The following is a 22,690-nucleotide window of genomic DNA, read 5'->3' as shown; positions in this document are numbered from 1 at the left end:
TGCTCTAGAGAGAAGAGTAATGAAGGTCAGCAGGACTAAGACAGAATATATGTGTGTGAATGAGAGGGAGGATAGAGGAATGGTGAGGATGCAAGGAGTAGATGTGGTGAAGGTGGATGAGTATAAATACTTGGGATCAGTAGTTCAGAGTAATGGTGAGTGTGGAAGAGAGGTGAAGAAGAGAGTACAGGCAGGATGGAGTGGGTGGAGAAGAGTGTCAGGAGTAATTTGTGACAGACGAGTACCAGTAAGAGTAAAAGGGAAGGTCTACAAGACGATAGTGAGACCAGCTATGTTATATGAGTTGGAGACTGACATTGACAAAAAGGCAGGATTTAGAGCTGGATGTGGCAGAGTTAAGGATGTTAAGATTTGCACTGGGTGTGACGAGGGTGGACAGGATCAGGAATAAGTATATTAGAGGGTCAGCCAGGTTGGAAGGTTTGGAGACAAAGCCAGAGAGGCAAGATTACGTTGGTTTGGACATGGGATGCTGAGTATATTGGGAAAAAAAGATGCTAAGGATGAAGGTAACAGAACAAGGGGAAGGCCTAAGATAAGGTTTATGGATGTGCTGAGAGAGGACATGCATGTGGTTGGTGTGACAGAGCAAGATGCAGAGGACAGAAAGAAATGAAAACAGATGATCCGCTGTGGCGACCCCTAACGGAAACAGCCGAAAGAAGAAGATGATTGCCTTACCCTACAATCTCTGAATTGGCTAGAACTCCCAAACTACCTCCAACTCACCACTGCACACAGACTTATATTTCACCCTACAAATTGTCCAGCTCTAGCAAATATCCTTCCCCCTTGCACCCCAAACAGAACTCTTTGATCTGAACATCAAAACCTTATTGCTATCAACAAGCCTAAACGTCCTGCTGGCCAACTTCTCCTCTCTTTCTCAATAGGTAAGAAATGGAACTCTCTACCTTCCACTCTAAGAACAATACCAAACTCAGAAAACTTTAAAACCCAGCTTTTCAAACATCTGTCCACTAAATGGAAATGTACCTGCCTTCACCCTACGTAAATATATCTAAGAAACATGCCCCTAGGTGTTTTCTTTTTCTCCTAGGTTCCTAAGCACTCTAAATCTCCCATAGCTACTTTACTATGAGTGTATCTATGCTCTCCAAATCTCCCAGAGCTACTTATCCCATGACACTATTGTGTAAATATTGTAAATAGCATCATAGTTTAAATGAGTGCATGCAAAGTGCTTCCACACATACTTTACAAGAGTGTTTTCATAAATGAATCTGTGTAACCCTCAAGATCAACCATAATGATTTTTGTCTGACTGTGTGATACTGAAAGTACATATGTTGCAAACTGTTCTATACAATGTATCTTTTATACTTCTATATCTATACTGTAATATGTATGTATTTTGGAGCTTTTCAACGTGCCTCCACTGAAAATGGGTCCTCTGGACCCAGTGGACTTCCCCGATAATCAATCTGGAAATAAAAATAAATAGAGTGATTTATCATCGTAGGCAGTATAGAGTCCTATAAATGCACATGCAATAAAGAAAAAGAAAAACAGCAGTTCATACAGGGTAAGCAGGTAGTATTTTTGTAAAAGCTGCAGGGTAGGACTAATACTGAAGATGCAGCTACAACAGAGTGCGCAGGCTAGGTAAACTATTGCACTTAATAAGCCCACGAGGATGGCTAACCATCTAGAATTACAAAAATATTGCATAACAGTAGGCCCAGATGGTTAGAAAATCAATAATTCAACAAATGATTAGATATTAGCTAGCTAATCAGTTAAAATGGCCAGAGATGAGTTTAGAATAGGTACAGATAGCCAACACATAATAGCAGTTATTACTGCAGTATACACAACAAGGCAGAGACCAGGATTGCATAAGACACTAGAGTAACTAAGCTCAGAACTATATTTAAATATCCAAATATGGTGTTGCTAAGTCTAAAACACAGAATTACAGCTTCTACTACAAATATGGTATAGCTTAGCAAGAGATGCTAATTTACAGCTTCATCTCAAGCAAGTGTATTCAAAAAATGTAAAAATCACTGAAATAACAAAAAACATGAAATAAAGTAAAATATCCAAGTTAAACAGTGGTTGCCAGTCTAAAACAAGGAATTTCAATTTCCGCACACCACTGGGACTGGGTAGAACAGAGTGAAGCAATAGAAACAGCAGAAAGATGGCACGGAATGCTAAATTTTTAAAATGTATTTATTTAATTTACATTTGTTTACCGGGTAGTATCTGGCTGGGCCATGAGCCTGTTTTCAGAGGAGACCTGCGGGGAAAAGCTCCAACAAGTAACTGACAAAAACAGCAGTGGAAAATATACAGCATAGTATCACATACAGTGTACAAATACAGAAATACTGGATTAAAAGTTACAAGGAGGCTAGTTTACAAGAAACAATTGAGTATAGAAATCATAAGAATAAAACAAACTTTTTTTTTCTTGGGCATGCATACAAAGTTGAATCTAGTTAGAGTAAAAGAGAACATGCCAATGTAATTAGCCTCTCTGCCACCATTTTTTTTTCTTTTTAATAATTTTGTTCTCATGTACCTTGTTGGGAATGCTTATTCTGTTTTCTGAATTGAAAGAAAAGTTTCTGTTACAGTTTGGAAATGGTGGGGTGGAGTGAAAAATCTGTGGTAACCCCATGAATTGTCTTTCCCCCTTTCATTGATGCTATTAAGGACCTCAACAGAGGAAGGACCAAACAGCATGTCTTTATCCAGGGGAGCATTCAGGATGTCAGCTTTGACATCCTCTGATAATTTCTTCTCATTACTGACCCAGCGGCAGCTGCTGTGGACACCACATCAGCAGTTTCATAAGAAAATTTAAATGTTTGGTCACCTGAGACAGAAGAAACTACAGAATTTGCTGATGCTTTAGCTTCTCTAGGCAGGAGCTCAGCATTTAATTTAATTTCTTCATGTTGTCAAATGAATGCCAGCAGAAATTTAGTCATTTGAGCCAGACAATGAAGTAAGTTTATCAGAAACTAACTTTGACAAACATATTGCAGAATCTGACCTGGGATTAGAAAATAAAGGAAGCGGGGGACTGTGGCACCTTATACAATTTATCAAACTTTCTTGGAGCAGATAGCTAGCTGCAAGCTACTAAAAAACATCCTCTAAGGCTATGAAAACAAGAGGAACAGCTGCAATTCATGCTGTCTTTTTGAGATTTTGGTATTTCTTTTTGTTCTCACTGAAATAATTCTGTCATTCTGGTAACAGTGTCAGAAAAAAAGACAAGAGGGAAATCTGAATAAAAGCTTTCCTCCGAGTCAAATCCTTCATTCTGTGGAGAGGAAACCTGAGAAACACAGTCCAAGAATTATTCTTGTCCCCCAGATTGGGAATAAGTATCTGAGAGAGAGGGAAATATTTTCCTTTTTTAAGAGGTGGAGAATCAGCATTTAAAGACTGAAAGGATCTGAGTAAACCCTTTGCTATGCCTAGCCAGTCTTTTTAGCTGTTGTAGGAGTAGGAAAATATCAAATATTTTGTTTTATTTTTCTGGGAGTCACCCCAGAAAAAGAATGGCTTAAATGAGGGACCCTTCCTTGGGAAAGAAGATCCTTTGAGCAGCTTAGTGAAGGTGCATTCCCCAGTCCCTTCCCTGATGCCATCAAGGGTGATTCTGCCTTGCCTGAAAAGGTCAGCTGAACAGCCACAGAGGACATGCCTGCCTCCCTGTCCTTAGTGACTTCTGTAGGAGAAACACCAGCAAGAGAAAGAGAAGACTGGTCTAAGGAACAACTGTTGCCCAAAGTGGAGTTATCCATTGGCAGCTGAAGTGAAGAGAAAGCCAGCAAAAAGACCAAAGCTTGCTTGATAATGTTTCTCTTCTTGTTGCACAAGGAGGGATTGGTAGTCTTACCAGGGCCTTGGTCCATGTCCTAGCCACAGAAGGAGTCTCACAGGCAAACAGAGGAGCCTAGAAGAGTCAGTGTTACCTCATTACTAAAAAACTTTCTGAGGTACAGTTGTTTTAGTGACAATCACCAAACACACTAACCATAACCCTTCACAACACTTATACAGAAACAGCATGCTTTTCTTTATAAAAAAGAAGATAAATTAGGGAATCTCCACAGGGACCCAAGACAGGCTGTCAGCTGTACAGGGTATCTGACGAGCAGTTAGTGGAGTTTAACAGAGTTAGTAAAGTATTCTGACAGGAGTTTGTTTTTGTTTTGTTTTTTTTTTTGTACGATTTTTTAATGACAACCTCTCAAGACAGCCCCTTAAGACATCATTGAAGCAGGATGCCCCCAAAACCAAAATTCAAGCCACTAACAATAAAACTTGAGGCAAAAGTTCACTTTCTTCACAAAAAATAAATATATTCAAAGGAAATCATAACACAAAATATAAGCTTCTGGGGTAAAATGTTAAGTGACAGCCACTCAAAAGCCAGATATTGCATCAAATGTACTTTTTGACTGAGAAGAAACACTTTTCTTCACAAAACAGTGATGATGTAGAAAGTAATCCCCATTGAGGTACTTAGCTGCCCAGTTTCATACTTTGTAGAAACACTAGCCAACTGTTGATTACCCAAAGCCTGCACAGGAGTGCACTCTTCTATTGCAAGAAAGTTCTGAAGTTTTGTACTGTACGCATCGATTTTTATCCTACTTCCTTCATGCAGGGCAACGGCTAAACCGTGTGGAACGTGACCTAAAGCTTTGAAAGCTGACTGGCTGACCCAATCATAGCTTAGGCTACTGCAGCAGTGATCTAATGATGAACCTTATTTCTTTCATTAATGAATACTGCAAGCTAAACATTGTCATTGCGATACACAGAGTAGTTTTTTAGAGTTATTTCAGTTTACCCATGAAATGTAGCTGATTCATACCGAACTTTACAAGCTGTCATTTCATTATTCATTACATTGCAGCAAAAGTAATTATTTGTTGCATTAGAGACCTGCAGATGTGGTCAACACATCTGTTTACTGTCAAGGAAAAAACTTATTGGGTTTCACTTCTCCTTTCAGAAGGCTTGGACAGTATCTTTACCAAGTCCCCTTGAGACATCATGGAAGCAGGATTTCCTTGAAGAAAATACAGAGGTGCAGCTTCAGCAACATTCAGACTGTGAACAATGAAATTTACAGTTCATATATTTCACTGGGCTGTAGTACACAGGTGACTTAGGTAAAGGGAACATTATTCTGACTACTAATGTATGTGTATGAATATTTCTGGTGAAGTACTGTTTGAAAAATGTACAAGAACTCTGTACCCATTCCAAAAAATAGCATTTGGCTGTCCACTTCCATCACTGTGAAGTTTAGATCTAGCGTGTTACACTTGTGCACATACGTTATGCAAATTTTTCAGAGTTGCATTGATTCTGCAAACATGCACTTCCTTCTTTCTTTGGTCAGGAAATTATCACATGTCCGATTGTATCTCTCTGTCTGCTCAGGTTAATATTATGGGTCACTTTGCTGAGCAGTGAGCTATATTCTTTAATGCCCTGTACTCCCAGATTGTTAAATACTCATTATGTTAAGTACACAAGATGCACTTTAATAAATGACCATATATTTTTTTATCTCTACCTGGCTATATATTATTTTAAATAGTATTACTTAAGTTATCCCTATAAAAGACAATTAATGCAGTGATTTGACAGTATTAAAAGCATGAAAATGAAGTACTATTATCTGATACACTAACTACACACCTATCTTGTCATCAGCCACTTTATTAACGTACTCATCATGGAAGTTGAATTATAGCTGACTGAGGTCATTGTTCCCCCTCTACTCGACACTCATTAGACCCATTATAGAGTACAATGCCCCTTTTGGAATGTACCTCACAAGACATCTGCAGCAGCTGGAAAGGCCACAGAAGTACCTCACAAAGAGGATTACTAGCCTCAGACAGATCCCCTACGCTGACCGTCTCAAAAACTCCAGCTTCACTCCTAGCATATCGCCTACTCTGAGGTGATCTCTGCACAACATATAAAGCTATGTCAAACCCAGAGCTGTTGGACATGCCACACCTAAAGAAATCCCAATCCCTCTGAGCTACATGCTCTAGGGACCTAAACCTTGTAACCACAATAAACAGGACATGCTGGAGGGATAGATTCCTGTCTCAGAGACTTCTTATACTCTGGAACAAGCTACCCGTCTATGTCAAGCAAAGTTCCTCATTAGCACTCTTCAAGAAAAATCTTGATGAGTGGATGGGAAATAGGAAATACACCCTGGGGATCACTTCTGTGTCTCTGCTCGACAGGGGAACAGGAAAATAACTTTCTTGGGTAGCATAAGCCAGGGAACCTTGTTGGCTAGGCTTACTTAGGATCATGGGCCGATAGCATAGTACATACCTATGAACCTATTATCTACTACAAAACTCATATGATAGTAACTTATTCTTTTCTTACTCTGTTTCTGAAGACAAAAAGGGATGGATGAGTAGGAGACTGAAACAGTGCTGTGGTATTTTGTTTGGTGTATGAGTTAGCTATTTGTCTTTGACAGAGTTGGAGTGGGGTATAAAAGTGATAGGAAAGAGAGGGACAAGGGCATATTAAGTTAAGGGACACAAGCCTTAATATGTAATTTCTGTTCTGTTAGGTACTACGAAGAAAGCCCTGACTAGTGAAATTATATTTTTACATATAATTCCCATGCATGGAGAATAAAAACATTTAGCTTCCACCTAGAAGAGATGATACTTCTGATCATTGAAGATGTTCATAGTGTTTCACTGTTGCAGTCATTACACTTGGGTTATCCTGCTGGCAGGCTACCCACAGTCGGCCTGAATTCCAAAGTCCTGGTCCGGCGTTGGTTGCTGTCGCCTCTTCCCTGACGTCAGTGCGCCAGGGGTATAAAAGATGCAGCCGACACCATTTTCTTCAGTCTTTCTTGCCACGCAGTGCCCGAAGCAAAAGCAGTTCGCAAGTGCCGGTCGGCCGACTCCTGAGATTTTCAGAATCGAATTTCAGATCCGAAGTCTTCATTAAATCTAAGTACCCCGTTGGAGAAACTTTTTTCTTGCTCCAGACCGATGTCAGAAAAAGTTACAATTGTATTTCTTGTGGGAAGCAAATACCTCATAAGGATTTTCATTCTTACTGTATTCCTTGCCTAGGCCCTGACCACGACATTGCTAGCTGTTGGTTTTGTGCTAGATTTAGCCAATGCACTATTAAGCATCGGTATGATTTTGCCTTTCATTACTTTGGCCGAAGATTTAATTATATAATGCTGTCGGAACAGCCGACGACCGGAGTTTATAAAAAGCGCAAGGAAAAGGACAGGCATCTGAGGTCGAAAACCGAAGACGAGGCCTCCACTAGGCCAGTCGCCAGTTCTCAATGAGGCGCTTTCACAGTCCCTGACGCCCACTACCTCAGAGCCACAGGCCGCTTCCAACTCCCACGTGAAGCTGACTAGGCGTCTGGATACTCAAGGTATTGGACACTCTGAAACTATTCCCTCAGGTGGGTCCGGAGCCGCTGAGCAGGCATCGGCTTCTGAGGGTGTTTTCAGACCTACACAGTTACATGTCAAGCCAACCTCAGCTTCAAAGGCAAAGACTAAAGCAGCTCTAAAGACAAAGAAACAAGTACAGCATTCTCCTGCACAGGCTTCCATGTCTAAAAAACAGATGCTTAAAATGGCCGAAGACCTAATTACTTTGAAGGAGTTCCCATCCCCCTCCTGATAAGAGGCCTAGGCAAGAGACAAAATATGAATCTTCAGATCAGGTTTCCATTTCCTTTGACTCCTCTTCTGAACAGGGATACTCCCTTCCTCCCTATGAGGATTCTGATGCTGAAGAGTCTGTTCCTTCAGCCTCTCCTCCTGAGGATTATTCTTTTGGGGAAACCCTTCATACTATGAGGGAGCACTTTCACTGGGAGAGCCAAGATTACTCAGAATCTAAGAAAAGGCTCAGAGACTTTAAATTACTACCTCAGCACAGACCTCTTGCTATTCCACCTGTTCTAGATGTAGTAGATGATGTATTTTCAGAGTCCAGCCTGTCTCCTGACTCTTTACCCCCTGCACCAGTTAAGCCAGACAGATACTACAGGGTTCCAGATTCCCACAAATTTCTATATAAAAACCCTGCTGCTGACTCAGAAACTATATCTCAGGGTCCCAAAGGGGTCAAGGCTTCCACTGCGAAAAACCCTGTCCCCTCTGATAGGGATTGTAGGGCAGTGGACAGATGGGGGAAAAAAGTTTACACTTCTGCTGCCTTGGCTGTAAGGGCTTTAAATTTTCAGTTTCATATGCTTAAATATCAGCAATATTTAATGTCACTGCTAAAACAGAAAATGTTGACAAATTCTGAATGTCCAGATAACAAGGAAATGCAGGATTTATTGCATGCAGCTGAACAAGTGGGAAAGCATACTTTGCAGTGTCATTTTGATTCACTGGAGGCTTCTTGCAGGGCCGCTGTTACGGGTACTGTCATTAGAAGGCATGCTTGGTTAAAGGAACAAAATCTGCCTGATCATGTTAAAGCAAAATTATTGGATGCTCCTTTACAGCATGATACTTTGTTTGGTGTTAAGGCAGAAGAGATGTTGAAGAAAATGGAGGATAAAGCGAAATCTATGCAGACAGTTAAGGATTTCTTACAGGTACAACCACCCAGATTTAGCAGGAACTGACCTTCAAAGAATTGGTCCTTTCCAGTGTCAGACAGGCCACAAAGAGGCAGATACAGACGCCCTAGAGGCAGATCCCAGCCCCAAGGCTCATACAGGCCTAAACAATGGGGTGCTGCTACCTCCAAAAGCGGAGAAGACAAATCACAGACATATAGAAAACAGTCCCAATGACTTTCCTCTCTCAGTACCAAGCACTTATCTTTTGGCACCCCCCTTAGGGGGAAAACTAGCACTTTTTTCACAAAACTGACATATAATCACCCAGGACAAATGGGTCTTGAATATTGTGTCCCAGAGCTACAGGTTCCACTTTCACACCCTGCCAAAGGCAAAAGGTATGCCAGACCTGCCACAAAATCAATGGGCAGAGGCACAAAAGCAAGTTACATCCCTCATGGACATGAGGGCCATTCAGCGAGTACCACAGCAAGAGCAGGGACAAGGATTTTACTCAAGACTATTCCTGGTACCCAGAAAGGACAAAGCCTGGATACCAATACTGGACCTATCTATTCTAAACACTTTTCTGGACGTTCCAACATTCCAAATGTTGACTCTGCAGCAGCTTTTGCCCATGCTGGGCAAGAAGGCTTGGCTTGTAACTTTGGACCTAAAAGAGGCATACCTGCATGTCCCAATCAGACAGTGTTGCAGACGATACCTCAGATTCATAGCTGGATCAATGCACTACCAATTCTCTGCACTGCCCTTTGGCTTCTCTACTGCGCCCAGGGTCTTCACAAAATGCCTGGCACCAGTAATTGCTTTCTACAGACAAAGGGGAATTCAAATATACCCTTACTTGGATGATTGCCTTATTCAAGCAGAGACCAAAGACATTCCACTGAGGCATCTGGCGTTTGTAAAAAGATTACTACTTTGCCTAGGGTACATGGTAAACGAAAAGAAATCAAAACTAGTACCCTCTCAAGAGATAATATTCCTGGGTGCAAGCTTAAATACAGCTGTCCAGATGGCTTATCTCACGCCAGACAAAAATTCTGCAGGCTTTGGGCTTCATGGCATCCTGCATTCACTAATTCCATATGCAAGACTGCATATGAGGAAACTACAATGGTATCTGAAATGTGTTTGGACTCAACATTGCCACAGACTGGAAACATTAATTACCCTCATTCCCTGCCTGCAACAGGAGTTTTGATGGTAAGCACAGGCCTGTCACCACAACAAGGGACAGCCATTCACTCTACCCACGGCCAGGCAGACACTAACAACAGATGCATCAGATTATGCCTGGGGGGCCCACATGGCAGGAAAATGTATTCAGGGAACATGGCCAGCAAGCCAAATGCATCTTCATATCAATCAAAAAGAGATGCTAGCTGTTCAGAATGCCCTGACAGCCTTCAAGGGATCTACTTCATTCAGGACAACTGCTGATAAGGACGGACAATACTACAGTCATGTGGTACATAAACAAGCAGGGAGGCACACATTCCTACCCCCTCTGCAGACAAGCCATGACTTTGTGGAACACAGCATTGACTTATCAAGTACATCTGCAAGCACAATTCCGGTCAGGAAAGACAAATACTCTGGCAGACGAACTAAGCAGAAATCCAAGGTTCCTCATGAGTGGAAACTAGATCCACAAATCTTCAGCATGATAACAAGGAAATGAGGATGCCTAGACATAGATCTATTTGCCTGTCCGCACAACTGCCAACTACAGAGATTCTGCACAAGGACTTATCACAAACAAGCGTGGAAAGTGGATGCCCTATCATTCAGCTGGAAAACCCTTACAGTATATGCCTTTCCTCCCCAAGGTACTCCTAAAAGTCAGACAAGAGAAGCCAAAAATGATACTGATTACCCAATCCTAAAGAGCTTGTCTCAAGGCCCAGCCTGGACATTACCCCAAATTCCTTATTTGCTGACCCAACAAAACAATCAGATCCTGCACAGCCAACTCAGAACCCTAAATCTGGCTGCATGGCTAATAATGTAACCATTCAGAACACACCTCTCTCTAAATCAGTTATGGATGTTTTTTTGGAGGCCAGGAGGCCCAGCACCAGAAAATCTTATACAGAAAAATGGAAGAGATTCTGTGCTTGGAACCAGGCACAAGGAATGGAAACACTTGTGCCAAATATTCCTCAGATTTTACAATACCTAACTGAGATGCTGGACAAAGGCCTATCCTTCTCATCGATTAAGATCAATGCCGCTGCCATTTCAGCTCATTACAATACAGATCTACCTATTTTTTCACATCCACTGCTAAGGCAGTCCCTCAGAGGGGCCAAAAACAGAAGACCTCCAAGGAGAGAGCCAACACCTGCATGGGACCTTAATTTTGTCTTGGAAAAGCTCACACTGCCTCCTTTTTATCATGGAAAACAGCTCTGCTCCTAGCAATAACCTCAGCAAGAAGAGTCTCAGAGTTACACACACTAATGGCTGTGGAACCTTTTATTATTTTCCATCCGGACAGGGTTTCTCTAAGGACAAACCCAACATTTATGCCTAAGGTAGTGTCCAGTGTGGCTCTTAACCAAACCATTCATTTGTCTACCTTTTATCCAAACCCACAGAATAAGGGGGAGAGACGTCTGCATTCTTTGGACATACACAGACAGCTACGCTTCTACTTGGACAAAACTAAAGCCTTCGGAAAGACTGAGCAACTCTTAGTGGCATATGCTGCAGGATCGCAAGGAAAAGCTATTTCAAAGCAGACTATTTCAAAATGGATAGGTCACTGCATTCGTTTCTGCTATTCACAACATGGCAAATCAGTGCCTAAGGGCATTAGGCCACATTCAACCAGAGCAGCAGCCACTTCAGCAGCCTTCCTCAGAGGAGTACCAACCAAGGACATTTTGGAGGCTGCAATTTGGACTTCAGTGCACACTTTTACAAAGCACTGCCACTTACCTCTTTACTCTAAATCCAGAGCAGGCTTCGCCACTGCAGTTCTGCAGGGCCTCATAGCCACTCCTAATTCTATCTAGGCCCAGCCATCCTACCTCAGCTTTGGGATTCAACCCAAGTGTAATGACTGCAACAGTGAAACACGATGAACATAGTACAGTTGTGTACCTACCATAAATGTAGATGTTCGAGTGTATTCACTGTTGCAGTCCAGGTTACCCTCCCTCCATCCCCCTTTCATTGCTGGGACTTATCTGTACTTCTCTATTCTATACAACCTATGTGGTGTATTTGCTTGTAGATGAAGGTAATGTTTATGTTAGTGCATGCTTTTTTATGAGCAGAATTTTTAGCCTACCCTTTTGGGGGCACCTGACATCTGGGGCAAGAAAAACTGAAGAAAATGGCGTCGGCTGCATCTTTTATACCCCTGGCGCACTGACGTCAGGGAAGAGACGACAGCAACCGACGCCAGACCAGAACTTTGGAATTCAGGCCGACTGCGAGTAGCCTGCCAGCGGGGTAACCCAAGTGTAATGACTGCAACAGTGAATACACTATAACATCTACATTTATGGTAGGTACACAACTGTACTTTTCCTTACCTCTTGTCATCCTAAGTCACACAGAGTTAGCCGCATGTCTCTGAGATAACACACTGAAAATACAGCATTTACTTCTGTGTTTAAACTGTTTGGTTCTTTTTGTAATGAGCTGATCCTCAAAGACTTATGTCAGACATTGTCCTGAGAAGACAAAATATATAAAGCTTCTGCATGAGTTTTAGAGCAATTGTACATGTATATCATATGCAAGAAGTATAGACTAAAAAAATCGGAGCGAAGAGTCATAGTAGGCATGAAAGGCCATTAGTACACAGACAGCAGTTAATGTAAAAGTGAAGTACTATAATATTACTATATTACATTGTAGTACACAATGTTCCAAGGTTAATGCACAAGTAGAGTAGTACAGTGTTCCCAAGGTTAATGTACAAGTGGAGTGGTATAATGTAGTACTACACGGTGTTCCCAAGTATTGTGTAATTTTTCCAACTATTATTTACTCAGTTGATTTGTAACAAAAGCAAATGGAACCCTGAGTAGTAATTATGAACAGTACAGTAAGAAGTACAGATTATACCATATACTCAGATACATTGAGAGGGTACCAAAGTGCAGTAAATGCAGTCATTCTAGGCAAAAGGGGAGTAATGCTACAAAAGATTTAAGTAGAATAGGTATATGCCAAGACATTGTAGAGTTCAGATTAAGGAACAACAAGTAGTGCATTGTAAAGTTTAGGTAATGGAGAATGTGAAAAGCAGCGACAAATTGTTTTGTTAGTATAAGTGTAGAATTAGTTTGGATCTAAGTTCCTTAATGGTCTCATAATTCCTATTATGATTTAGGATAGCATCACATGTCTTGAGTCTGTATGATAAGATAGTAGGGTCATAAGAAGTGAATGATCCTGGAGCTGTCTGGAGTATTCCTGTATCATTATACTGAGACCTGAAAGAGTATGGCATTATTTTGGGGTACAACCCTGAGGCAAGCCAAGGGGAGTGACAAGATTTCCTAATCTTGAATATACAAGTCATAAGACGGAAGCATGTTCAAATGTGGGCAGGCAGCTACCTCTAAAGAGGGTAATGCAGTGGCCCTTAAATCTAGGATACAGCAGAATACATCTGCAGATTTTGTTAAGGATCTGAGGGTCATGCTGATTTTTCCTGGAATTATCTGTAAGAGGTTGGCTGTACTGTAATTGAGCTTGAAATGCAAGCTAGTCTTGCTCCATATACAAGGACTGTGTACAGTAGCAAAAGAGGGAGTAATTGATCTTGTGTTTTAGGTGCTAAAAGTCGGTAGACATAGAAACGTGTAGGATCTAGGAGGATGCCTAAATATTTATAGAAAGGGGAAGTTTGGTGTGAGTTTCTTGACAAGAGAAATTCCGCAGTTGGAAGTAGTGATTTTAATGTGGTGGAGGTACTAAGAAACATACACTTAGACTCTCTTCATACTGAGAAGCGGCCATGTTGTGCTACATCCTCCCTATATTTCAGCATGGCACAAGAGTAATGTAGTAGTTATCCTGAGACGGGTTGCACAGTTCCTAAGCTGGTAACTGCAGACTTGCATAATTATAGACATGGAATGTGGACCCAAATGTTTGGAAGTACTGTTGGAGTACAGAGAAGTGGGCATATGTACCTAGCTGAAATGTATGCAATTAGTAGTTTGTCTCACTGGGTTTGGTTTATTACTGAAGTTGAGTAGAATTCATGGGTATTAGTTGTAATGTTGGAACTGCTTTGCTAACTCCTTTTCTGATAAAACCTTTGTTATTAGCCTTTTCTGTAATCATCATGTTTGTCTTACTATTTTTAGAAACCTGGAAAAAGAACTATCATTAGACCTCGGACCGAATGATGAATTTGCATACATGTATGGCAACTGCTATGAACTGACAAATGAGTAAGTTACTTTAGTACACTGCTTCTTATTTTAAGTAGAAAAGTAAATGGTGTTTAGAATATTGCGGTCTTTGTAGATAACACCTTGTAGGAGAACATAAGGACAAAGAAAAAGTATGAGTCTGGGAAATCCAGACAGCGGCAACTCCACTCGTGTTTTGAAAGAGGTTTTGCTTGTAGATTAGGTAATCCTTCTCGATGAAGTGCACAGCACCAACTGCTTTTTATAGGTAGGTACTAGGCTATTAGCCCTAGGGCCTATATAAGCCTAGGCAAACAGTACAGAAGTGATCCCCGGGGTGAATTTCCTATCTCCCATCCAGTCATCAAGATTTTTCTTCAAGAGTGCTAATGAGGAGCTTTGTTTGATATAGGTAGGTAGTTTGTTCCAGAGTATGGGAAGTCTCTGGGACAGGAATCTATCCCTCCAACATGTTCTGTTTATTGTGGTGACAAGGTTTAGGTCCCTAGAGCTTGTAGCTCGGAGGGATTGGGATTTCTTTACGTGGAGCATGTCCAACAGCTCTGGGTTTGACATAGCTTTGTATGTTAGGCAGGGATCACCTCTGAGTAGGCGATATGCGACAGAGTAAAGATGGAGTTTTTTGAGAGAGTCTGCGTAGGGCATCTGTTTAAGGCCGGTAATCCTCTTTGTGAGGTTTTTCTGTGGCCTTTCCAGCTGTTGTAGATGTCTTGTGAGGTACGTACCAAAAGGGGCGTTGTACTCTATAGTGGGTCTAATGAGTGATGAGTAGAGGGGAACAATGACCTCTTTTTTTCCTGGATGAGAAACCTTTTGTGATGAGGTGTGCCACGTAGAAGGATTTCCTGACTACTGTGGCGATGTGATTATCAAAGGAGAGACTACTGTCCACCTGTGTACCAAGGTTTCATCATACTTTCAGTGTTGAGTAGACTACCGCCTATGTGGTACTTCATGGGTACAGAGTTTTTACCAAAAGGGATGACAATGCACTTTTTGGCATTGGCTTTGACACCAGGCATCTGTCTCAGTGAAGCCCTTTTGTAGGATGTTCACATCGTTAGGAGTTTTGATTATGGCTCCTAGTTTGCAGTCATCTGCGAACTTTATTAGTCAAAGACCTTCTGTGTTAGCCTGTATTTCAGAGAAGTAGATATCAAACAGGAGAGGACCTAGGACTGAACCCTGTGGTACTCCACTTGTTACTGGTCTGAAGCTGGATTTAGAGTCTGCTACTTTCACACTGTGGGTTCTGTCAGTGAGCCAGTTGGCAACCCATCTTGTGACATAGGGATTTATACCTAGTTTAGTGAGTTTGTCTATAATTCCAGAGTGGGGGATGGTGTTGAAAGCCTTGGCGAGATCTAGATAGGCTGTGTGAGCCACCTTACCCTCATCTACGGCTTTGGTGACTGTTTCAAAGAAGTCTGTCAGGTTTAGGAGACATGATCTGCCTTTTACAAACCCGAACTGGGTAGGGTCCAGAGTTTGGAGAGTACCAATGTCATGCTAGATTAGTTCTCCTGTGGTCATTTTCCTTTTACCAATGTCAATGCCCTACAATGCAGGATCATTTGTCGCATAGCAACTGCCTCAGCAGTAACAGAGAGGTAGCCATGCATAAAAGATTACACATGATGGCAGGGTACAAATGGGAAGGTTTTCAAAATTAGAAAACCTTCCCATTTGTACCCTGCCATCATGTGTAATGCAGCATGAATGTCTACTGTGGAATTAACAGCATTGCATATTTTTTTTAAAACAAGTTTCCATATTAATTAACAAACATAAATGAAGTACAGCCATCCTGTTAAGGCAGTTAGGATGACTTAAAAAAAATAAGTATGTAGGTTTGCAATGGTAGGTACTTTTTATTAGAAGTATGATATATTGTGACACTACACCGTGCATTAATGAATCAGCAATGTTACAGTGCAGTAATGCTACTCATGATAAATTGTGCTCCTTATATTTCTTAGGTTACATGTTGGGATAACTGAAATGTTTTTATCGATGTGTAACACAATGTTGACCATTACTCTAAGATTAATGTTAAACATCTACCGTTACCAGCACTACCATTAATGTATCGCTTGAACAACATACATATATTTTTAACGCAGATGTTTGTTTATTTTTTTTATTTAATTATTGCCTTTTGTTTACTGGGATGGTCCGACTGGGCTCTATGGCCAATATTTCTAAGATTTACTGGCACATTTTACTACCAGTAGCTATGTGCTAGGCTTATTTGTGTGCAATTGTTAGTGACTGACCAGGCTTAAAAGGTAAGCCCAGTTTCTTTTACAGAATCTCACTTTCACATAAGTAATTCTTACTGGTTTAGAGTGTCATGTTCCAGGTTAGACATGTTATCACAAATGTTAATCATCTTCTTTCAGCTTATCCCGGTTAGGGGTCGTCACAGAGGATCACCTGTCCGCTCGTGATTGGCAGTGGAGTTTTACGGTGTCAAGTTGCCAGCCCGGCGCCCAACCCTCCACAGAAGGCACACACGCACTAATGCCTAGGGCCAATTTAGAGTGTCCAATCCACCTACAGCATGTTTTTGGGATGTGGGAGGAAACTGGAGCACCCGGAGTAAACCCAGGTGACCACAGGGAGACATGCAGACTCCGCACAGAAGGCACCTGTTAATACTACAAAATGTTATAAAGTAAAGAATGGTGCATCTTAGTGATTTCCCAATGTTTCTCTTTACATTGTGGCATTTGATGAGTCAAGTGCTGTGATGTATTTTCCTGCTTGATTTTCCTTTTTTTAGGCCATTATTTAATAAAAAGCTTTGTAAACTTTTTATTGAACCTCTGCCCCCAAAAATTAGCATCATCAGTTGTGACATTACCATAGGGTAATGTGAACTAATTCCATTGACTCTAGTGAGACACCTGTCAAAGTCTATGGAAGCAACAGAGTATTTTCCTATGTTTACATCACTGATGTTAAAGTTCCTTTATTTTTCCTAAGTGACATAGGTGCAAGGAAACTATATATTTTAAAATTATCTTTATACATAAATGAGATGACAGAAATGTTCCCTGATGGGGAAAAGTACTGTTTATAAGTTTATGTACTGCATGCTGTAGTGCTAAGGTACATTTCTGAATGTAGGCAAATTACTAAGTAATAGTATTTTAAATATTTGAGAAATTAATGCTGCACTGAGTTGGAGTTATTTATTATAATGAGTTTCCAGTACAGAGGTAAATTAGGAAATGTCCTGGTATTTGTCTGATACATATACAGAGTATGTACGTGTGAATTGTATACATATTCTTTTGAGGTAAATGAATAGTAGTTATTAGTAACTGGTTATGGTCACTCATTAAATGGCTAATTTTTTGACTGACGTTTTCACCCTTTGAAAAGCTTTTGGAAGAAGAGGTACTCCAGATTTGCACAAGTTACTGTAGTATAATGAATTCAACTGACCTGACACTGGTGTATTTTAGCAGTGTCAGTGGTTTAGCAGTGACCGGTTTGATGCGGAAGATCAGAAGACGTTTGGTTATATTCCCACAGCAGGTGCTTGGACGAATTTTCTGATACTGCCACTGCTTATTAGAAAGAATAGGGCTTTTAGTTTATTTACATTTATTTTTCTTTTTACTTAACAGAAAATACAACAAAAGAACACACATGATTATATATGATGGCAGGGCACAAATGTCAAGATTTTAAAACTTGATATCATCTAAGCACAAGTACGAATTGTGGAATTAACAGCATTGCATATTTTAAGTCAGCTTTCCATATGAATTAACAAACCTGACAAAATTAGTAAATTCAGCTTTGTAGTACTTTAAACATATTTTAGCATTCCAGATTTCATCCACCAGCCCTTTGCTACTCAGCCATTTCCTTATTCTACCCATAATAATTTCACAATCTCTCATTTTATTATACAACAGTTAGTCACACCTGTTATTTTAAATTATTACTTGTCAACATCCTATCCATCATATTTTTTTCCTTCTTAAAATCAAATCCAGTAACATATATTCATGTCTGCATTTCCAAAACATTCAAATTGATATTCATTTTTAAGCCTTTTCCATCCTTTTTTTAACCCCATCATATTCCAATAAAGCAAGTTCAATAGATTCCTCCACCTTGCCTATTTTATACAAACTTTCACTCATCTGCTTATATTTAATTTGCCTCTTTGCCAGTAATTTCTATAGAAAATGTGTCAATTCATAAACATTTCTAAACCTAACCTGCCTGTTCTTTATTTCCCTTTCAACTCTCAGACTTTTGGGGTTGAAGGGTGGTTAAGGTGTTTACCTAACAGACACAAGATGCAAGGTTTGATTCTACCTTTGAAAGGGAAATTGTCTAGGCTTAAAATGACCCATAAGGACCCACAAAGAAGCCTAGTACTTACCCACTAACCTAAGTGAATTACTGAAACCTGGTTAAAAACCTCACATCAAAAAATAAGGAAATCCTCCCGCTAGGTTACAAAATCCACCAAGATGATCATGCCATTAAAAAAGGCAGAGAGGTGTATTCATTATATACCCTAACTCAGTAGAACTGAGCCCTTTCCAGTACCCTGTACCCACTTTAAGCAATGCATAACTCTGTTTCCTTCCTCAAACATGTGGTGTACAGTGCATATCTGACATCTTCAGTGGTAAGACTTTTTGCATCATTGCCCCAGGCAACAACATCAGTACAGCCGAACATGCATATACTTTGGTCATCGTCTAATATCACCCATGAAACTTTCATGTTAGGCAACTTAAACATCAAGTGGGAAACTATGTCCAATGTCCAACTCCCCCTCTTCCTCAGTAAGTCTGTACAGCTTCCAGTAACGTATTTAAACTCCAACCAGGTTAAATAAAACCAGCAATACAGGTACCATACCAGATTGGATTCATGTTAGTAAACCCAACAACCTCTCAGACTCTAGTACATTCCCAGGCATCTTAAATGATCAACTCCCACCATTCAATAAGAAGCGTCATATTTTTTTTTTTTTTTAAACAAGAAACATATTTATTAAATTATCACATATGACACGGGTAATTGTGCATTTATATAAAAGGAGACAAAACATATTGACGTAATTTTAGTTGCAAACATTATATGTCACTTATAATCATCTAGCCATTGTCAATCAATATTACATAGCTTATTCAAATCCTGCTTTCTTTTAAACTATCTTCATCCTCTAAATGTATTCTTCCGACAATCCCCATTTTTTCATTGTAGTTTGCCCCTACCCTTTTCTTAAGTTCCAATTTTCAGTTATTATATCTCTGTTTACCATATTCACTACTTCTAGTAACGTTAGTTTAGACTTTGATTTCCATTTTCTAGTAATTGCTTTTTTTGGCAGCCACTGTAATTAGATTCAGCAAAGCCTTACTATGTCTAGGCAATTCTGATTCTGTATCATAACTTAAAAAAAAATAATTTCCTTAGTTACACAGGTTTGCTCACCCAGTACCTCTGACACAGCAGTCTGCAAGGAATCTATAAAGTCTGACAACTCATTGCACTCCCAGAAAATATGTTCCCAATTGCATCTTTCACCCTATCACACTTTCAATATTTGCTGTCTACCTAAACTCAAATTCTTTGGAGTCTACTTCGGGCACAAAAATAGCTATGTAAGCACTTCCAAGCAAAGATCCTAAATCTTCTAGTCTTTGTTACATATTTGGGAGATGTACATATATCCCCCATTGTTTCTTTGAGAATTACTTATCCAGTCTCTCTTCCCAATCCTTTCTAACCTCCTATGATTGATTCATATAGTTATCATGCAGTATTTTATATGCCCTACTAATTATTCCTTTTTTAACAGTAGCTTCTTTTCTAGATTCTACTAAAAACTCTACCAGTGCTGGTCTTTCGGTCAGGATACCCCTATTTCTTTCTCTTTCCCTGTAATCTGATATCAATTCCTTGATAGGGAAGGCAGTCTCTAGCCTACAGTCCAAGTAAGTTCTTTGCCTCTTCCCAATCGGTTACCTTCCCCCTCTAATTATTTGCTCCCAATATCTTGGTTCTTTTGCCATGTTTTTCCAGTACATTCCAGCCTCATCTTGGCTTCCTAACTTTCAGTCTAAAAATCAGTCATATAGTCTTGTATAAAACCTAGCCAAGTTGTAATATTTTGCTCTGCTATACAGCAAATCAACTGTAATTTTCTCACAATTCTACAAATAGATGATGCTACCCAGGAGTTCAACAGTGCCTTTGTTAACACACTTATGGAACTAGCTCCACTAAGACATATGAGAGTAAAAAGTAACTGCACCTTGGCTTTCTGCTAACAGCAAAAAAAAAAAAAAAAAAAATCCAGCAAGGTGTGGTTGAAACATGGAAAGCCTGGCAGCTGCAGCAAAAGGTTAATAAACAATTGAACATTTCAGACAACTCTACAAAAAGGATCAAAGCATACCAAAAAACTACTACACATAATTTCTAATGAAACCAGCAAAACAACCCTAAACATTTTCAAACCCAGTAATCTGGGCCAAGTAAAACGATCACATAGGTGACCCCCCCCCCCCCCCCCCAAAAAAAAAAAAAAAAAATTGCAGACCACTTCATTTACCACTTATTAAAACCATCACCTGATTACTGGAAGAGAATCCATCTACCAGCTCCCTCTCCAGACAGTACTACAACTCAGTAACACATTTCCCTGTCCCCATCTCTTCCATTAAAAAACCTCCAGTGACTCAAACCAATTACATTCACTGCAGATTACCTTCCATTACCTCCCAGCTGAATATGTAAAAGTAGAAGCTGATACCCTTGCTTGGCCTAAATCACTTGTAATAAACCGATTAGCAAAAGGAGGATATGTTCTTCTCCTCTGAAAAAAAAAATGCCTGTACACAAAGAAGGCAACTCTACAGATTACTCCAATTTTAATTTCAACTAAAGCTAAGTACTCCATTGGGTGAAACTTTTTCTTGCTCCTTACCAATGTCAGTAAAAGTTAATAATTGCATTACTTGTGGAAAGCAAATACCTCATAAAGATTTTCATTCGTACTGTATTCCTTGCCTAGGCCCTGATCACGATGTACCTTGCTGTCTGTTTTGTGCTTTATTTAATCAGCGCACTATCCGTCATCGGTATATTTTTGCCTCTAAATATTTCGGTTTTCGGTTTAATTATCCAGAAATGTCGTCTTTTAGCCATCCGACTACCGGGATTTCGAAAAAACACAAAGATAAAGATAGAGACAGGCCGCCGAGGTCCAAAACTGCAGATGACGCTTCTCCTAAGCCAGTCGCCAGTTCGCCTGTACTTATTGAGGTGCTTTCGCAGCCCCTGATGCCCACTACTTCTGATTCGCAGGCCTCTACTGCGACCCATTTGGAGTCCGGTATGCCTAGAGATGCTCAACTATGGAACCCGCGGATGTCTCTACCTTGGATAGGTCCGGAGCTGCTGTGCAGGCACTGGCTTCTGAGGGTGTATTCAGGCCTACGGGCTTGCATATTAAATAGACGCCTCCTTCTTCATTTAGGCCTAGATCTCGAACCATGCCTAAAAAACCGATGCCCAGGCCACATGCTCAGGCCTCAATGCCTAAAAAACAAATAAGAATGGCTGAAGATCTTAGAACTGTAACCAGGGGAAGCCAACCTCCCACTTCTAAGAGACCTAGGACTGAAGTTGTTTATGAATCTTCTGACCAGGATTCTGATTTTTCTGATTCTTTGGATGATCTGGATTTGCCCTTATCTACTTATGAGGATTCTGATGCAGAGGACTCTATTCCCTCTGCTTTCCCTCCTGAGGATTTTTCTTTTGGTGAAAGCTTGCATACTCTAAGGGAGCATTTCCACTGGGAAAGCCAGGAATTTTCTAATTCAGAAAAGAGGCTTAGGGATTTCTTACTCCTGCCTCAGCATAGGCCTTTAGCTATTCCTCCTGTACTAGACATTGTTGATGATGCTTTTTCAAAATCTAGTTTGGCACCTGATTCTTTGCTTCCTGCTCCCAGAAAACCTGACAGATATTAAAGGGTTCTTGATTCACACAAGTTCCTTTTTAAAAATTCTATTGCGGATCCAGAGACTATTTCACAGGGACCCAAGGGCATTAAGGCTTCTACTGCTAAAAATCCTACCCCTTCTGATAGAGACTCCATGGCGCTGGATAGATTAGGGTAAGAAGGTTTACACTTCTGCAACCTTGGCCATTAGGGCTTTAAACTGCCAGTTTCATATGTTAAAGTATCAGCAACATGTTATTGGATAGCTTAAATAGAAAATGATGTTGATTCCTGACTGTGTGGAAAATAAAGAATTACAGGATTGAATGCATTCTGCTGAACAGGTTGGAAAACATACTTTGCAGTGTGGATTTGATTCATTAGAGGCCTCTTGCAGGGCTGCTGTTACTGGGTCTCTGCTCAGAAGGCATGCTTGACTTAAGGAGCAATCTTTGCTTGATCATGTTAAAGCTAAATCAGGACGCCTGTTTGGCAACAAGGCTGAGGAAGTTCTTAAAAAGATGGAAGATAAAGCTAAATCTATGCAAACTGTTAAATATTTCTTACAAGTTCAGCCTCTTAGATTTAGAAGGCACTGGCCCTCTAAGAATTGGTCCTTTCCAGCCCCTTCCAGGTC

The 22,690-nt window shown here is 40.4% G+C and overlaps 1 protein-coding gene across 1 annotated transcript in view; it reads left to right on the top strand.

Annotated features, from left to right (window-relative positions):
- Positions 1–22,690, top strand: part of LOC122813583 (glucosidase 2 subunit beta-like) — a 1,646,077-nt gene that overhangs the window by 810,056 nt on the left and 813,331 nt on the right. The window contains exon 6 of the mRNA XM_044085989.1: positions 13,989–14,075. Within this exon, the coding sequence (XP_043941924.1) occupies positions 13,989–14,075 (87 nt within the window). The remainder of the gene's footprint in view (positions 1–13,988; positions 14,076–22,690) is intronic.

The sequence above is a fragment of the Protopterus annectens genome, chromosome 10.part0, assembly GCF_019279795.1.
Source record: "Protopterus annectens isolate FY-2018-M chromosome 10.part0, PAN1.0, whole genome shotgun sequence".
Classification (NCBI taxonomy): domain Eukaryota; kingdom Metazoa; phylum Chordata; order Ceratodontiformes; family Protopteridae; genus Protopterus; species Protopterus annectens.
The sequence above is the reverse complement of the archived record's forward strand: the minus strand, read 5'-3'. Positions and strand labels throughout refer to the sequence as shown.